The following is a 19,193-nucleotide window of genomic DNA, read 5'->3' as shown; positions in this document are numbered from 1 at the left end:
AATATTTTTTTTATTTATTTATAAAATATTTTACCAGGAAGGATACATTGGGATTTCTCTCGTTTTCAAATATGTATTATACTATGTAGTATATATACACATATACATATTAGACATGTAGACATGTATATCTATGTATCTCAATGCTAAAGCCCTTTGTATGCTTTTTTTTTCTAACACCTGAGATGTTTTTGTTTTTTATTAATTTAAATGGTGTTATTATGAGTGTTACTGTATTTTGTAATATATTTTTGGTATGTTTTAGTTTTGCGAAACATTTAACCAGAGCTCTGAGGTCACGCTAACCCAACACACGTTAATTTCAATTGCACTCAAGCAATCTCGTTAACTTTCAACTTGTAATACAAGCGAGAAACCTAATGCACACAAATAGCTGTGGTAAACCCTTGTCGCTCATGCTGATTGTTAAGGTGCCACTCGTAGTCTGGCCCTTTACCAATTATGAATAATAGAAAAATTTAAATTTAAATTAAGCACACACAAGATTTGTTTTTAAAATGTATTTACATTTCTCTTCATGAGAAAATTGGGTGTAAGGATATTTCAGGTAACTCTCCAGTCTAACTAGAATCGGAATTCAGTGATAACCTTTGTGGTGCTCGTGGCTGCTTGGGTACATAAGTTAGTCTGTATGACCTGTTAAGCTAAGGTTTATGCTGCTGAGGAAAAGCTCTGACTTCAGTTACATCAAAAACTTTAAACAGATAGAAATATCAAGTCTTTGTACTGTTAGATGTTCTTGAAGTTAAATGTATAAACTCTTATGGTCCCATGTGGTGATGTTTCTTAACTTACCTGATACAAGGAGCAGACACTGAAGTACATATAGGGTGATAAACACCAAAGCAAATATCTGAAACATCCTGTGCAGTGAATGGGCTGAGCAAAATATCTGTTTATGACTTGAGCCACAGTAAACGCTGCTTTCTTCCAAGTAGTAAGAAGCAAAATGATCAACTAGTGTGTATTGTGTTACTGTAAAAATGGACTCATTGAGAAGTCATTATGATGTCATTGTAGTAACATTGAAATGAGCGCTTGTTTACTGTGACAATGATGTCATAATACAGCTCAGAACCTGTATGAAATATCTTGAGACATTTTCCTTAATGGTTTATTTAGGAGATGTACAATATGCTGTGCACATATTTCAATGATAATTAAGTTACTAATAACACACTTTTTAAACAAAATCATAAAATTAATGCTTCTGCATAACTCATACTGCTTTACACTTGTTCAGCTGCTTATTACAAGGTAGCATATAGAATCTGATCCATTTACCAATCCCATGATTTTTTTTTTATTATTGAGGTTTATGTTAATAAATATAGAGCCTGCTTGAGCGTTAACTCTGCTAGAAGTTGGCACGCTTCAGGTAGCACTCATATTACAAGTTGAAAGTAAACTATATTTGCTCACTCGCTAACCCAAGACGAAATTAGAATAATGCAAACGCATTAAATTATTCCCCCCTAGAAGTCAATGGAGCAAAAAAGTGGAAAAAAAACACCCTACTCACACGCAAACCCGATTGCATATTCTCAAGTGCACTAACCAGACATGAAAATATGAATATTTCACATTTCAATCTTCACATACAGGAATATGGTCTATTTATTCATAAATACATATTTCTATATATATCCAATGTTTTTTCACATATATATAAATATATATATATATATATATATATATATATATATATATATATATATATATATATATATATATATATATATATATATATATATATATATATATATAAATAAATTCCAGGCAGAGTATGGCACTCACAAATCTTTGACCGGGGTGCTGCAGCAGGCAAAGCATACAAAACAAAAAGAAGCAGGCACTCACCGGTATTTAAATAAGGGATATCTTTTAATCCCACAAGGTGTGACATTTCGGAGTATTACCTTCCTCCTCAGACATCTGAGGAAGGAGGTAATACTCCGAAACATCACACCCATACTATACAGTGTGTCTATTTCTATGGACTGAGCGCCTGCACCTGTGGATTTGCACAGAAAGGGAGTGCAGTGGTTTGAGTATATATATATATATATATATATATATATATATATATATATATATATATATATATATACACACACACACCTGTGCAAAAGTCTTAGGCCACCATTAGATTTGTTGTTTTAGCAAAATTTTAATGACCATCCTTATTTATTTTTTGCTTCTTTATTAAGATACAAACAGAAAATATAGAAAATATGTACAACTTTTTTTTTAAAATTTTCAGAACAAAATGGCTTCTTCAGGCAAAAGTGTGACCTCCCTTCGCACTAAGCACATCTTTTGGGTAGACTGTCCTGAAGTTTTCATAAGTAATCTTCTGGTATATTATACCAGGCTTCTTTCAGCACTTCCCATAGTTCTTCTTTAGATTTAGGTTGTCTTTTATTTCATTCTCTGTCCAGGTGATCCCGTACTGCCTCTATAATATTCAGGTCTGGACTCTGTGGAGGCCAGTCCATGACTGTCAGTGTTTTATCAGCTGTTTTTCTTGCCAAGTATGATTTAACAGCATCAGCAGTGTGCTTGGGATAATTTTCATGCTGAAAAATAAAACCACTCCCAAATAGGCACTTTCCAGAAGGAATGGCATGATGAATCAAAACCTGTCTGTACTTTTCAGCATTCATGATCCCTTTAATTCGGACAATATCGTCAACACCACTGGAAGAAATGCAGCCCCAAACCAAGACAGACCCTCTACCATGTTTCACTGAAGGCTGCAAGCACTCATTCTTCCATTTCTCTCCAACACTTCTTCCCACATATTGTGGACAATGGACCCTAAAATTTCAAACTTGGATTCCGTCACTCCATAATACTATTTTCCACTGATCTTCTTTACAATCTTTGCGAGCTTTAGCATATCTTAGCCTTTTTACCCTGTTCCCCTTTTGAAAAAGTGGGTTGGCTGTTACCCTTCTACAAAGAACATTCCTGATCAAGCTTCTTCAGACTGTAGAAGGGTCAACTTGGCATCCCGATGAAGCTGCCAGATGCTGATCCAGGTCTTGCTGGACTTGTGGTCTCTTAAATAAAAAAACTCTTTAGATTTTGAAAGTTTTCTTGGTCTTCCAGTGCTTTTTTTACCTTGACATCTCCTGATTCTTTAAATTTTAAAACGGCTTGCATACCGCATCTTGAGTATCCAGTTTGTTTGCTGATTTCCATTTGAGAGTGGCCTTTGCTGATCCAAAACTATGATTTTATGTCTGCCAAATTCTGTGATCTTTGGCATTTTGAATGGAATTATGTAATTGAAAGTTGGTCTTAATAGCAAGCTTCAAATGAATTAAACTCATACCAAAGGTGTATGTAATGCTCAAGCATTGTGAAAAAGAAACAACTAATGGCACTACAGCTTTAATAGGTATGGAAATACCCTTATATACTTATATATTTACAAATTCAAAATATATTTTTGTAATATAGTAATAGGTTCCAAGTGCTATGTACTGATTCAAATATGAACTGGGTTATCAGTACAAGACTGATCTCAATGTACGTATATTAGCACTCAATTTCTCTAAAGCAGAGCTTTCCAAACTTTTCATGTTGGTGACACACTTTTTAAACCTACATCATATCGCGACACGGTAATTAATTCAGTTGTACTAGCAAAAAGGAGGTTAAACTAACTTGTTTTAAAATATAAGGACACATACATAAATTATATAATAATAATAATATGTATTTACAAATAACAGTATGTATGTGCAAGAATTAAAAAAAGTTTAATAACACCAATAGCTACTTACTATTTTAATGGGATTTATGAGGTTGATGGGATGAACACAATTTCTGAATATTTGGGGGAATATTACATAAAGACACTCGCATTTCATCATCAAGCATTTCTAAAGCTTCCACTTCCTATCATATATCAAGAGCAGGAGTAGCAATGCACTACTGGGAGCTAGCTGCAAAAAAAACCCCACTGACTTCAGCTCAGCATTTAAGCTGCCGCCCTCAGAGCTCCGTGAGCCCTACTGACTACTGCCCGCACTGCAAACACCCTGCTGTCCCACTCAATGACTACAAATGCAGTCACAAGCCAATTAAGGAGACTACACGTGCAGTCAGGAGCCAATGTGCCGCCAAAGCCGCCAATGGGAATAGTTTCAATTCCCACTGAGCTGCTCCAATTGGTTAAGATGATCTGTGACCCACTAGGTATCAATCTTGTGTCAAACATGTGATATACGTAGCAGGCAGGCGGAAAGTCAGAAACCAAAAAAAAAAAAATTTGTAAAAATTAAATTTAAAAAAAATTGTGCTGAAGCAGGGACACACCTACACACTGCTGCCGACACACTAGTGTGTCCCGACACACAGTTTGGAAAGCACTGCTCTAAAGGCTTAAGCTCAAACAATGTTACAAAAATGGAGATAGGTTAAAATGTAACTTTTATTGTGTCAATTAAAACAATGGAAACATTAAAACCATAAAGCAACTAAGCTGGAACATTAAAGTGAATGTAAATTTTGATGCTAAAGTGCCCGTTTTTTAAAAATGTGATTAAAACCAGGGGCACTTTAATTCATCATAATTTACATTTCACTCCTGTTGTGAAAAAAATCTTTACAGCAGCTCCAGCTTCCTCCACCCATAGCAAAGCCTCTTCCTGGGTCTAAAATGAGGAATCTGACTTCCTCCAATCACGGCATTGAATCGGACACTGATTCCCCCGGGGGAGAAGACGTGATTGGAGGATGACCTATCCATCATTTCTGACATCAGAAATGGCTTGCGACGACCGGAGGTAAGTATTTTTTCACAACACGAGTGAAATGTAAGCTTTGATGAATTAAAGTTCCCCTGTTTTTAATCGAATTTTTAAAAACCGGGCACTTTAGCATCAAAATTTACATTCACTTTAATTGAAAGTATTTGGACAAGGGGAGGGTGGAAAAGGATTATTCCTCTTGGACAGGCCTAGGATGGATGTAGATTGTAATCCATGCTCTTTCTAGCTATATTCAAATTGGCTCACATTACTGCTAATATTAGCTTGCAAGGAGTAACACACTGCCGTTATAAGGGACACCATGATAGCCAGTGATTTACTTATTATAAATCAAAGGATGGATTTTATCCGTCAGTAATGAGTAAAGTATTATCAGTATTTGACTTACAGTTTAACACAGCTATCAAATTTAAAGTCTAAAGTTATTTTTGACTTGTATTGCTGTTAATGTTCGCTATCAAAAGACAATACAATGCTGTGCTCGATGATTCAACTTATATCAGTGATTCGCTCATTCTAAATCATGTGTGTGATTGATATAGGTCAGTGATAAATATAGGTTGAATAATACATACACCGTAGCCTTAAGCAGCAATTTGAATATTCATATTAAAGTGAATGTCAATTTTGATGCTAAAGTGCCCGGTTTTTAAAAATTCGATTAAAAACAGGGGCACTTTAATTCATCAAAATTTACATTTCACTCCTGTTGTGAAAAAAAAATTACCTTTTAATCTTCACAGCAGCTCCAGCTTCCTCCGGTCATTGCAAGCCATTTCTGATGTCAGAAATGATGGATAGGTCATCCTCCAATCACGGCTTCCCCCCCGGGGGAATCAGTGTCTGATTCAACACTGTTATTGGAGGAAGCCGGATTCCTCATTTTAGACCCAGGAAGAGGCTTTGTGACGGGTGGAGGAAGCTGGAACTGCTGTGAAGATTAAAAGGTCATTTTTTTTTTCACAACAGGAGTGAAATGTAAATTTTGATGAATTAAAGTGCCCCTGTTTTTAATCGAATTTTTAAAAAACGGGCACTTTAGCATCAAAATTGACATTCACTTTAAGAATGGTCATAACCTATTTCCACCTCGGTATCTGTAATTACCAAGTTAAATCAGGCACAGAAATAAATTCACTATATTAGTGAAAGTATAAGTTATTTGCTACACCATTGTTCAAATCAATTATGATGAGCAAAATATACTCTATAGTTCGAAGTAGTGCTAACGGTACGTAGCTATTACTAATTCAAATCTTAAGCCTAGCGGTTGCTTGCTATTTAAAAACACTTGGAGAGCCCATTAGTACTCCCCACCGTCCCTTGATATGTTTTGCCGCGACCAGCTTTTTCAAAGAGTGCGGTGGCGCCGCTTTAGCGGGTATTTATATGATTTCTGACTACTCCTATCTCTTGTGATGTGTCAGATCATTAGGATTCTTTCTTTCAATAGCAAATCATAACCCACGTAGTAACTTATGCTACCACTCTCTTGTTTCCAATTGTCTGTATATGTTACAATGAAGTAATTAATATTATATTTTATATATACTGTGTGTGTATATATATATGTGTGTGTGTGTGTATGTATGTATATATATATATACTCTTATCCCTACTGCTGTTACTATAACTGCACGGCTAGTGTGTTGTTCTGGTAAGTCCCTATAATTATATAATTACCATAACTGAACACAATTCAAGATATACCTAAATCAATAAATTGCCATTAATACACATAATTGGAGTGAAGAATAAGAAAAGGTTTGAGAAACAGTATATTGTTTAACTTGTGTTTACCAACATCATAATAAAAGTGTGATTTGATAGATAATAATAATGATTAATATTTGTGAACATTGTTACAGTTCTGTGAACATGTTTGAAATATAGATTGTCTCATGACTCCAGACTGTAAGTGACTTAATAGTAATAATTACTTTGAATTCATTCTAGTAATTTAGTGAATTCAGGTGATTGTGATGTTACCCAATTTTTAAAGGAAAGTGCTTATTATACTAAAAATATAATAGTGCTTCTATTAAAATCTCCTTTCTTATATTCTGGCAGTTTGTAATAGCCTATAAGTTAAATGGCAAGTGTATTTTCTGCCTTGTAGTTTAATGTCTAAAAAGTGGAATTAAATTTAAAGATTATACCAGATCTTAGGAATTATTACTATAACTCTTGTTAGTTATAGACCAGTAACTTTGTACAAATATGGACAGGTATTTTCCTTATGATTGTTATTTTTATCTATTCAGTTTAAATATTTTTACCGTTTATAGGAATTCATTTTAGTTTTTATACCCAGTATGTATAGTAATGGAGTTGAACCTATAAGGCTTATCATTTCTTCTTCTCATTATACATCATGTTGTTCTTCCTTATTGCAATTGACGTACTGTTCTGTAATGTCATATTTCCAATTTAAACTAGAGTTTTTATAAATAAGAGAAGTAATTGTTATGTTCATTCAACCCATTTGGTTGGTTTGAATTTAATAAGTATATACATCTGCTTTAATTTTGGAGTAATATTGTCTCCATGTCACCACCTCTTATACCCAGGCTGACTTTCTGTATATCCCAACATTGTAGTTCATCCACATTGGCAGAATGGTACCTGTAGAAATGGTAGGCTAATGACGTAATTGTTTTACCTTTTTCAAGGTCTTTCGCTTAGTTTTTAATATTACGTATATATGTTCCTGTAGTCTGGTACACAATTTACGTGTTGTCATTCCTACATTTACCTTGGGACAATTGCATCTTACTACATAAATGACACCTGTTGTATTACAGCTGATGTATGTGGGGATATTATGTTTTTTCCCAAATCTGTCACAAATGGATATGGTTATTTTCAATATGTTTACAGGCTAAACACGATCCACATGGATAAGAGCCACAAGAGGTCTTATTTGTTGTTTTTCCTCTTTTTCACATGATGACTTGGGCTTAGTAAATCCTTTAGATTTTTTGTTATTCTGTAGCTTACCACTACTGCCTATTAAATGTGTTTATGGCTCTTTTTGTAGCTTTTTTGATAAAAGTATTACTATACCCATGTTTGCCTAGTCTGGTTTTTCTAGCTTTGAATAAGCTATCTTATGAACAATTTCTTTGTGTTCTCAAGAATTCACTTGTTAGTGAGAGAGAGGGTGAGAGAGTGAGTGAGTATGAGTGTGTGTTAGAGAGTGTGAGAAAGCGTGTAAGAGTAAGAGAAACCTTGAGATTGTCCATGCTTTTCCACAATATTTGTTCTCAAATCCACAGACAATTTTTTGCTGCTCTTTCTCTTCTCCATGCTCAGTGTGGCACACAAAGACACACAACGACACACAACAGAAAGGTTGAGTCAATTTTTCACCATTTTAACTGGTTGCCGGTGTGTTTTATATATTGTCAGCACCTGTTAATTGATACAGATGAGTTTAACTACAAATTACAGAAGCATCACAAACTTGGCAATAATTGTGTCCACTCCATTTTTGGAGTTTTGCATGGAATGTGTCAGATTTGGCTTTTTTTTTCTCTCTCCACTTTTTTGTGTCATACCAATACAAACAAAAGAAATAATCATGAGAATGCCTAAACATTTGTAATTGCAACAAAATATATATATATTACACAACAGAGGGTCCAGCACAAATAGGTTAACTCAGTCAATTTTCTCATTAGGTGCACGCACGTCAGAGGGTCCTGCAGCTCCTCTCATATATATTAGAAACAAACCAAAGAGGGACATCAGCACCAAATCTTCACCAAAGTGTTGTCTTTATTTAAAGTGGCATGAATACAGACAGCAGCGACGTTTCGGGTCATCCTGACCCTTAATCATGTTCTAATTGATTATGGGTCAGGTTGACCCGAAACGTCACTGCTGTCTGTATTCATGTCACTTTAAATAAAGACAACACGTTGGTAAAGATTATAATATAAACTCTCTTTGTTTCCACAGGTAGAAGAATGTATAACTTACTGCCACAAAAACATGAGTGCCATTGTCGCCACACCTTGCAACATGAACTGCATCAATGCAAATCTCCTAACACGAATTGCTGACCTTTTCACCCACAATGAGGCAGATGATGTGAAGGATAGAAAAGATAAGTTTAAAAGGTAAGAAAATGATATTTTCTAGACCAGCATCTTATAATACATTTAAAAGATATTTTCTTTAATCGTGTTTTTTTTTTTTTTTTATATTAAAGTCAAATAATTAAACTTATGTAATATAGACCTTAGAGAATCCTCTATAGCAGCAATGGGGGACTTATAACAAAAGTGCCCAAGGAGACACTAATAGAAATATGCTGGTAACATCATACTGTTCGGTTTCCATGAATCTATGTTATGTGTAAAAAGAGCATGCAATTTTAAACAACTTTCTAATTTTACTTCTATTATCTAATGTGCTTCATTCTCTTGAAATCCTTTGCTGAAAAGCATATCTAGATAGGCTTAGTAGGTGATAATTAGTGGTTGCACATGGATGCCTAGTGGGATTGGCTCACCCATGTGCATTGCTATTTCTTCAACACAAGATATCAAAATAATGAAGCAAATTAGATAACAGAAGTAAATTAGAATGTTGTGTTAAATTGTATTCTCTATCTGAATCATGAAAGAAAAAAAATGGGTTTAATGTCCCTTTAACCCCTTAGTGACCAGACCATTTTTCAAATTTTTTACCCTTAAGGACCAGGGCTATTTTTACATTTCTGCGTGTTTGTGTTTAGCTGTAATTTTCCTCTTACTCATTTACTGTACCCACACATATTATATACCATTTTTAGCGCCATTAAACGGACTTTCTAAAGATACCATTATTTTCATCATATCATATAAGTTACTATAATTTTTTTTTTTTATAAAATATGATGAAAAAATGGAAAAACACACTTTTTCTAACTTTGCCCCCAAAAATCTGTTACACATCTACAACCACCAAAAAACACCCATGCTAAATAGTTTCTAAATTTTGTCCCGAGTTTAGAAATACAGAGTGTTTACATGTTCTTTGCTTTTTTTTTTTTTGCAAGTTATAGGGCAATAAGTACAAGTAGCACTTTGCTATTTCCAAACCATTAGTTTTTTTCAAAATTAGTCATAGTTGCATTGTAACACTGATATCTGCCAGGAATCCCTGAATAACCCTTCACATGTATATATTTTTTTTAGTAGACAACACAAAGTATTGATCTAGGCCCATTTTGGTATATTTCATGCCACCATTTCACCACCAAATGTGATCAAATAAAAAAATCGTTAGCTTTAGTGTAGAGATCAGTCTCCCACCTAACACATTCCACCCACTGATCCCTCCCTGACCCACCTCAAACAGCTCTCTCCCCCCCCCCCCCCCCCACACTTCACAATTGTCACCACCATCTTAAGTACTGGCATAATGGCTGCCAGTACTAAAATAAAAAGCTTTTTTTTTAAAAAAAAAAAAAAGTTTTATATATTGATTCTGCAGTGTTGGATCTCCCCTTAGCCCCCAACCTCCCTGATTCCCCCCCCCCCCATACAGCTCTCTAACCCTCCGCCCACTACCTATTTGCCGCCATCTTGTGTACTAGCAGCTGTCTGCCAGCATCCAGTTTGCTAAAAAAAAGTGTTTTTTTGTATAGATAAAAATTTTCTGTAGTGTAGCTGCCCCCTCTCAATACCCTACCCTCCTTCCCATACATTTTTAGAGTTATTAATGTAAATGTGATGCGTACGCCCAAACCCCCACCCCCGCGCATCTCCGCCCCCTCACGCGCGCACTTCAGTGTGACAGGATATGGATATTATCATTGATGGGCCGCCCACCCGCCTCCCTGCTATGGCTCTCACCCACTAATGATTGTCACCATCAATGGCCGATGCAGATAGGGCCACAGAGTGGCTCTCTGCATCAGTGGCTAAAAAGAGTATTGCAGGATGCCTTAAAGGGTCACTGAACCCAAAATGTTGCTTTCGTGATTCAGATAGAGCATGCAATTTTAAGAAAATTCTACTCCTTTTATCAATTTTTCTTTGTTCTCTTGCTATCTTTATTTGAAAAGAAGACATCTAAGCTAAGGAGCCAACCAATTTCTTTCATGTAATTAGCAAGAGTCCATGAGCTAGTGAGGTATGGGATATACATTCCTACCAGGAGGGGCAAAGTTTCCCAAACCTTAAAATGCCTATAAATACACCCCTCACCACACCCACAATTCAGTTTTACAAACTTTGCCTCCTATGGAGATGGTGAAGTAAGTTTGTGCTAGATTCTACGTTGATATGCGCTCCGCAGCAGGTTGGAGCCCGGTTTTCCTCTCAGCGTGCAGTGAATGTTAGAGGGATGTGAGGAGAGTATTGCCTATTTTGAATGCAGTGATCTCCTTCTACGGGGTCTATTTCATAGGTTCTCTGTTATCGGTCGTAGAGATTCATCTCTTACCTCCCTTTTCAGATTGACGATATACTCTTATTTATATACCATTACCTCTGCTGATTCTCGTTTCAGTACTGGTTTGGCTTTCTACAAACATGTAGATGAGTGTCCTGGGGTAAGTAAGTCTTATTTTCTGTGACACTCTAAGCTATGGTTGGGCACTTTGTTTATAAAGTTCTAAATATATGTATTCAAACATTTATTTGCCTGACTCAGGATGTTCAACATTCCTTATTTTCAGACAGTCAGTTTCATATTTGGGATAATGCACTTGAATCAATTATTTTTCTTACCTTAAAAATTTGACTTTTTTTCCCTGTGGGCTGTTAGGCTCGCGGGGGCTGAAAATGCTTCATTTTATTGCGTCATTCTTGGCGCAGACTTTTTTGGCGCAAAAAATCTTTTCTGTTTCCGGCGTCATACGTGTCGCCGGAAGTTGCGTCATTTTTTACGTTCTGTTGCGCCAAAGATGTCGGCGTTCCGGATGTGGCGTCATTTTTGGCGCCAAAAAGCATTTAGGCGCCAAATAATGTGGGCGTCTTATTTGGCGCTAAAAAATATGGGCGTCGCTTTTGTCTCCACATTATTTAAGTCTCATTTTTTCTTTGCTTCTGGTTGCTAGAAGCTTGTTCATTGGCATTTTTTCCCATTCCTGAAACTGTCATTTAAGGAATTTGATCAATTTTGCTTTATATGTTGTTTTTTCTCTTACATATTGCAAGATGTCTCACGTTGCATCTGAGTCAGAAGATACTTCAGGAAAATCGCTGTCTGGTGCTGGAACTACCAAAGCTAAGTGTATCTGCTGTAAACTTTTGGTAGCTATTCCTCCAGCTGTTGTTTGTATTAATTGTCATGACAAACTTGTTAATGCAGATAATATTTCCTTTAGTAATGTACCATTACCTGTTGCAGTTCCATCAACATCTAATGTTCAGAATGTTCCTGATAACATAAGAGATTTTGTTTCTGAATCCATCAAGAAGGCTATGTCTGTTATTCCTCCTTCTAGTAAACATAAAAAATCTTTTAAAACTTCTCTTTATACAGATGAATTTTTAAATTAACATCATCATTCTGATTCTGATGACTCTTCTGGTTCAGAGGATTCTGTTTCAGAGATTGATGCTGATAAATCTTCATATTTATTTAAAATGGAATTTATTCGTTCTTTACTTAAAGAAGTACTAATTGCTTTAGAAATTGAGGATTCTGGTCCTCTTGATACTAATTCTTAACGTTTAGATAAGGTCTTTAAATCTCCTGTGATTATTCCAGAAGTTTTTCCTGTTCCTAGTGCTATTTCTGAAGTAATTTCCAGAGAATGGGATAAATTGGGTAATTCATTTACTCCTTCTAAACGTTTTAAGCAATTATATCCTGTGCCGTCTGACAGATTAGAATTTTGGGACAAAATCCCTAGAGTTGATGGGGCTATTTCTACCCTTGCTAAACGTACTACTATTCCTACGTCAGATGGTACTTCGTTTAAGGATCCTTTAGATAGGAAAATTGAATCCTTTCTAAGAAAAGCTTATCTGTGTTCAGGTAATCTTCTTAGACCTGCTATATCATTGGCTGATGTTGCTGCAGCTTCATCTTTTTGGTTGGAAACTTTAGCGCAACAAGTAACAGATCATGATTCTCATAATATTATTATTCTTCTTCAACATGCTAATAATTTTATCTGTGATGCCATTTTTGATATTATCAGAGTTGATGTCAGGTGTATGTCTCTAGCTATTTTAGCTAGAAGAGCTTTATGGCTTAAGACTTGGAATGCTGATATGGCTTCTAAATCAACTCTACTTTCCATTTCTTTCCAGGGTAACAAATTATTTGGTTCTCAGTTGGATTTTATTATCTCAACTGTTACTGGTGGGAAAGGAACTTTTTTACCACAGGATAAAAAATCTAAGGGTAAAAACAGGGCTAATAATCGTTTTCGTTCCTTTCGTTTCAACAAAGAACAAAAGCCTGATCCTTCATCCTCAGGAGCAGTTTCAGTTTGGAAACCATCTCCAGTCTGGAATAAATTCAAGCCTTCTAGAAAAGCAAAGCCAGCTTCTAAGTCCACATGAAGGTGTGGCCCTCATTCCAGCTCAGCTGGTAGGGGGCAGGTTACGTTTTTTCAAAGAAATTTGGATCAATTCTGTTCACAATCTTTGGATTCAGAACATTGTTTCAGAAGGGTACAGAATTGGTTTCAAGATGAGACCTCCTGCAAAGAGATTTTTTCTTTCCCGTGTCCCAGTTAATCCAGTGAAAGCTCAAGCATTTCTGAATTGTGTTTCAGATCTAGAGTTGGCTGGAGTAATTATGCCAGTTCCAGTTCTGGAACAGGGGATGGGGTTTTATTCAAATCTCTTCATTGTACCAAAGAAGGAGAATTCCTTCAGACCAGTTCTGGATCTAAAAATATTGAATCGTTATGTAAGGATACCAACGTTCAAAATGGTAACTGTAAGGACTATCTTGCCTTTTGTTCAGCAAGGGCATTATATGTCCACAATAGATTTACAGGATGCATATCTGCATATTCCGATTCATCCAGATCATTATCAGTTCCTGAGATTCTCTTTTCTGGACAAGCATTACCAGTTTGTGGCTCTGCCGTTTGGCCTAGCTACAGCTCCAAGAATTTTTACAAAGGTTCTCGGTGCCCTTCTGTCTGTACTCAGAGAACAGGGTATTGTGGTATTTCCTTATTTGGACGATATCTTGGTACTTGCTCAGTCTTTACATTTAGCAGAATCTCATACGAATCGACTTGTGTTGTTTCTTCAAGATCATGGTTGGAGGATCAATTCACCAAAAAGTTCATTGATTCCTCAGACAAGGGTAACCTTTCTGGGTTTCCAGATAGATTCAGTGTCCATGACTCTGTCTTTGACAGACAAGAGACGTCTAAAATTGATTTCAGCTTGTCGAAACCTTCAGTCACAATCATTCCCTTCGGTAGCCTTATGCATGGAAATTCTAGGTCTTATGACTGCTGCATCGGACGCGATCCCCTTTACTCGTTTTCACATGCGACCTCTTCAGCTCTGTATGCTGAATCAATGGTGTAGGGATTACACAAAGATATCTCAATTAATATCTTTAAAACCGATTGTACGACACTCTCTAACGTGGTGGACAGATCACCATCGTTTAAATCAGGGGGCTTCTTTTGTGCTTCCGACCTGGACTGTAATTTCAACAGATGCAAGTCTCACAGGTTGGGGAGCTGTGTGGGGATCTCTGACGGCACAAGGAGTTTGGGAATCTCAGGAGGTGAGATTACCGATCAATATTTTGGAACTCCGTGCAATTTTCAGAGCTCTTCAGTCTTGGCCTCTTCTGAAGAGAGAATCGTTCATTTGTTTTCAGACAGACAATGTCACAACTGTGGCATACATCAATCATCAAGGAGGGACTCACAGTCCTCTGGCTATGAAAGAAGTATCTCGAATTCTGGTTTGGGCGGAATCCAGCTCCTGTCTAATCTCTGCGGTTCATATCCCAGGTATAGACAATTGGGAAGCGGATTATCTCAGTCGCCAAACGTTGCATCCGGGCGAATGGTCTCTTCACCCAGAGGTATTTCTTCAGATTGTTCAAATGTGGGAGCTTCCAGAAATAGATCTGATGGCGTCTCATCTAAACAAGAAACTTCCCAGGTATCTGTCCAGATCCCGGGATCCTCAGGCGGAAGCAGTGGATGCATTATCACTTCCTTGGAAGTATCATCCTGCCTATATCTTTCCGCCTCTAGTTCTTCTTCCAAGAGTAATCTCCAAGATTCTGAAGGAATGCTCGTTTGTTCTGCTGATAGCTCCGGCATGGCCTCACAGGTTTTGGTATGCGGATCTTGTCCGGATGGCCTCTTGCCATCCGTGGACTCTTCCGCTAAGACCAGACCTTCTGTCGCAAAGTCCTTTTTTCCATCAGGATCTCAAATCCTTAAATTTAAAGGTATGGAGATTGAACGCTTGATTCTTGGTCAAAGAGGTTTCTCTGACTCTGTGATTACTACTATGTTACAGGCTCGTAAATCTGTATCCAGAGAGATATATTATAGAGTCTGGAAGACTTATATTTCTTGGTGTCTTTCTCATCATTTTTCTTGGCATTCTTTTAGAATTCCGAGAATTTTACAGTTTCTTCAGGATGGTTTAGATAAAGGTTTATCCGCAAGTTCTTTGAAAGGACAAATCTCTGCTCTTTCTGTTCTTTTTCACAGAAAGATTGCTAATCTTCCTGATATTCATTGTTTTGTACAAGCTTTGGTTCGTATAAAACCTGTCATTAAGTCAATTTCTCCTCCTTGGAGTTTGAATTTGGTTCTGGGGGCTCTTCAAGCTCCTCCGTTTGAACCTATGCATTCATTGGACATTAAATTACTTTCTTGGAAAGTTTTGTTTCTTTTGGCGATCTCTTCTGCCAGAAGAGTCTCTGAATTATCTGCTCTTTCTTGTGAGTCTCCTTTTCTGATTTTTCATCAGGATAAGGCGGTGTTGCGAACTTCTTTTGAATTTTTACCTAAAGTTGTGAATTCCAACAACATTAGTAGAGAAATTGTGGTTCCTTCATTATGTCCTAATCCTAAGAATTCTAAGGAGAAATCGTTGCATTCTTTGGATGTTGTTAGAGCTTTGAAATATTATGTTGAAGCTACTAAGTCTTTCCGAAAGACTTCTAGTCTATTTGTTATCTTTTCCGGTTCTAGAAAAGGCCAGAAAGCTTCTGCCATTTCTTTGGCATCTTGGTTGAAATCTTTAATTCATCATGCCTATGTCAAGTCGGGTAAAACTCCGCCTCAAAGGATTACAGCTCATTCTACTAGGTCAGTTTCTACTTCCTGGGCGTTTAGGAATGAAGCTTCGGTTGATCAGATTTGCAAAGCAGCAACTTGGTCCTCTTTGCATACTTTTACTAAATTCTACCATTTTGATGTATTTTCTTCTTCTGAAGCAGTTTTTGGTAGAAAAGTACTTCAGGCAGCGGTTTCAGTTTGAATCTTCTGTTTATGTTTTTCATTAAACTTTATTTTGGGTGTGGATTATTTTCAGCAGGAATTGGCTGTCTTTATTTTATCCCTCCCTCTCTAGTGACTCTTGCGTGGAAAGATCCACATCTTGGGTAGTCATTATCCCATACGTCACTAGCTCATGGACTCTTGCTAATTACATGAAAGAAAACATAATTTATGTAAGAACTTACCTGATAAATTCATTTCTTTCATATTAGCAAGAGTCCATGAGGCCCGCCCTTTTTTGTGGTGGTTATGATTTTTTTGTATAAAGCACAATTATTCCAATTCCTTATTTTATATGCTTTTGCACTTTTTTCTTATCACCCCACTTCTTGGCTATTCGTTAAACTGAATTGTGGGTGTGGTGAGGGGTGTATTTATAGGCATTTTAAGGTTTGGGAAACTTTGCCCCTCCTGGTAGGAATGTATATCCCATACGTCACTAGCTCATGGACTCTTGCTAATATGAAAGAAATGAATTTATCAGGTAAGTTCTTACATAAATTATGTTTTTTGGTTCAGACACCTGGACAGCACATGTTTTTTGGTGGGTGAATTTATCCACCAATCCGCAAGAACAACCCATGTTGTTCACCAAAAATGGGCCGGCATCTAAACTTACATTCTTGCTTTTCAAATAAAGATACCAAGAGAATGAAGAAAATATGATAATAGGAGTAAATTAGAAAGTTGCTTAAAATTGCATGCTCTATATGAATCACTAAAGAAAAAATTTGGGTTTAGTGTCCCTTTTAACATGGAGGCATCACTGCAATACCCTGGAAGCAATTGCTTCCAGCGCTTGAAACCCCAGAGGAAGTGTCAGGCACGTCCTTGGTCCTTGATTAAAGGGACAGTAATGTCAAATTTACACTTACATGATTCAGAGAGCATACCATTTTAAACAACTTTCCAATTCACTTCTATTATTAATTTTGCATAGTTTTCCTAGTATCCTTTGTTAAAGAGTTATCCTAAGTAAGCAGTAAATCGTGCACGTATCCTTAGCCATCAAGCAAGTGCGAATATGCTTAAAACATTGGTATATAAAGTAGCAGACTCTGCTGTCATAGAGTGTCTGTAGCATTATATGGCAGCAATATTTGTAATTATGTATACCATTGCTATAAACATTGTTGCATACACTGATGCTAGGTGGCTAAAGACTCATGCACGCTCCAGAGCTTACCTATGGTTACTCTTTAACAAAGGATACCAAGAGGACTAAGCAAAAGCGGCAATTGAAGTAAACTGGAAAGTTATTTAAAATGCTATGCTCTATACAATCCATATAAGTTTAATTTTGACTTTACTGTCCCTTTACTTTGTTGATTTTATATAAATATATTAACATTTTAAATATATTGCTTATTAATGCATCTAATTTACAATATAGGAGAGTCGATGGTAATCCATAGGGGGGGGGGGGGGGAATCACATTTCAAAAATAAAAAAAATGCTTTTAGAACTGTAGTTGGTGATCATATCTGGAGGTAGCTTTGTAGATGAGGACAGAAATGTAATATAAAGAATTATCTACAATAGTTTATTATGAATGGGCATTTGTAATTGTTAACCAATTTGCATCAACGTTCACCTATTTATCGTATGTGCTAGAAGTAGCCTCTATGACATTCTTAAATGGACATAAACCCCAAATTTTTCTTTCATGATTCAGATAAAGTATAAACAACTTTCCAATATACTTTCCAGCATATCCTTTGTTAAAACGCTGGAAGGTAAGCTCAGGAGTGTGCATGTATCTGCAGCAGTTTTGCAACAATGTTATACATTAGCAAGAGCACTAGATGGCACTATTTCCTGTCATGTAGTACTAATGTTATACATTAGCAAGAGCACTAGATGGCAGCACTATTTCCTGTCATGTAGTACTAACGTTATACATTAGCAAGAGCACTAGATGGCAGCACTATTTCCTGTCATGTAGTACTAATGTTATACGTTAGCAAGAGCACTAGATGGCAGCACTATTTCCTGTCATGTAGTACTAGCGTTATACATTAGCAAGAGCACTAGATGACACTATTTCCTGTCATGTAGTACTAATGTTATACATTAGCAAGAGCACTAGATGGCAGCACTATTTCCTGTCATGTAGTACTAATGTTATACATTAGCAAGAGCACTAGATGGCAGCACTATTTCCTGTCATGTAGTACTAATGTTATACATTAGCAAGAGCACTAGATGGCAGCACTATTTCCTGTCATGTAGTACTAACGTTATACATTAGCAAGAGCACTAGATGGCAGCACTATTTCCTGTCATGTAGTACTAATGTTATACGTTAGCAAGAGCACTAGATGGCAGCACTATTTCCTGTCATGTAGTACTAACGTTATACATTAGCAAGAGCACTAGATGACACTATTTCCTGTCATGTAGTACTAATGTTATACATTAGCAAGAGCACTAGATGGCAGCACTATTTCCTGTCATGTAGTACTAATGTTATACATTAGCAAGAGCACTAGATGGCAGCACTATTTCCTGTCATGTAGTACTAATGTTATACATTAGCAAGAGCACTAGATGGCAGCACTATTTCCTGTTATGTAGTACTAATGTTATACATTAGCAAGAGCACTAGATGGCAGCACTATTTCCTGTCATGTAGTACTAATGTTATACATTAGCAAGAGCACTAGATGGCAGCACTATTTCCTGTGATGTAGTGCTGCAGTCAGCGGAGGCTTAGATATAAAGTAATCACAGAGGTTACAAGTATATTATTATAACCGTGTTGGTTATGCAAAACTGGGGAATGGGTAATAAAGGGTACTTAAAATAGTTATCACTCTGAATTACCTTTCTGTTCCTCAAGTGACCCTCTGTGTCATATAACTACATTTAGAATTGTAGTTGGTAATCATAAATGCGATAATTTTACCTTATGTTGCTAGAGGAACATTGCTATA

General features: G+C 36.5%; 1 protein-coding gene across 1 annotated transcript in view; it reads left to right on the top strand.

The window, feature by feature from the left end:
• LOC128643342 (SANT and BTB domain regulator of class switch recombination-like) overlaps positions 1 to 19,193 on the top strand; it is a 91,182-nt gene that overhangs the window by 60,712 nt on the left and 11,277 nt on the right. The window contains exon 8 of the mRNA XM_053696273.1: positions 8,769 to 8,929. Within this exon, the coding sequence (XP_053552248.1) occupies positions 8,769 to 8,929 (161 nt within the window). The remainder of the gene's footprint in view (positions 1 to 8,768; positions 8,930 to 19,193) is intronic.

Source organism: Bombina bombina, unplaced genomic scaffold (assembly GCF_027579735.1).
Source record: "Bombina bombina isolate aBomBom1 unplaced genomic scaffold, aBomBom1.pri scaffold_421, whole genome shotgun sequence".
In the NCBI taxonomy this organism is placed as follows: Eukaryota; Metazoa; Chordata; class Amphibia; order Anura; family Bombinatoridae; genus Bombina; species Bombina bombina.
Note: the sequence above shows the minus strand (reverse complement) of the source record. Positions and strands in the feature narration are given on the sequence as shown.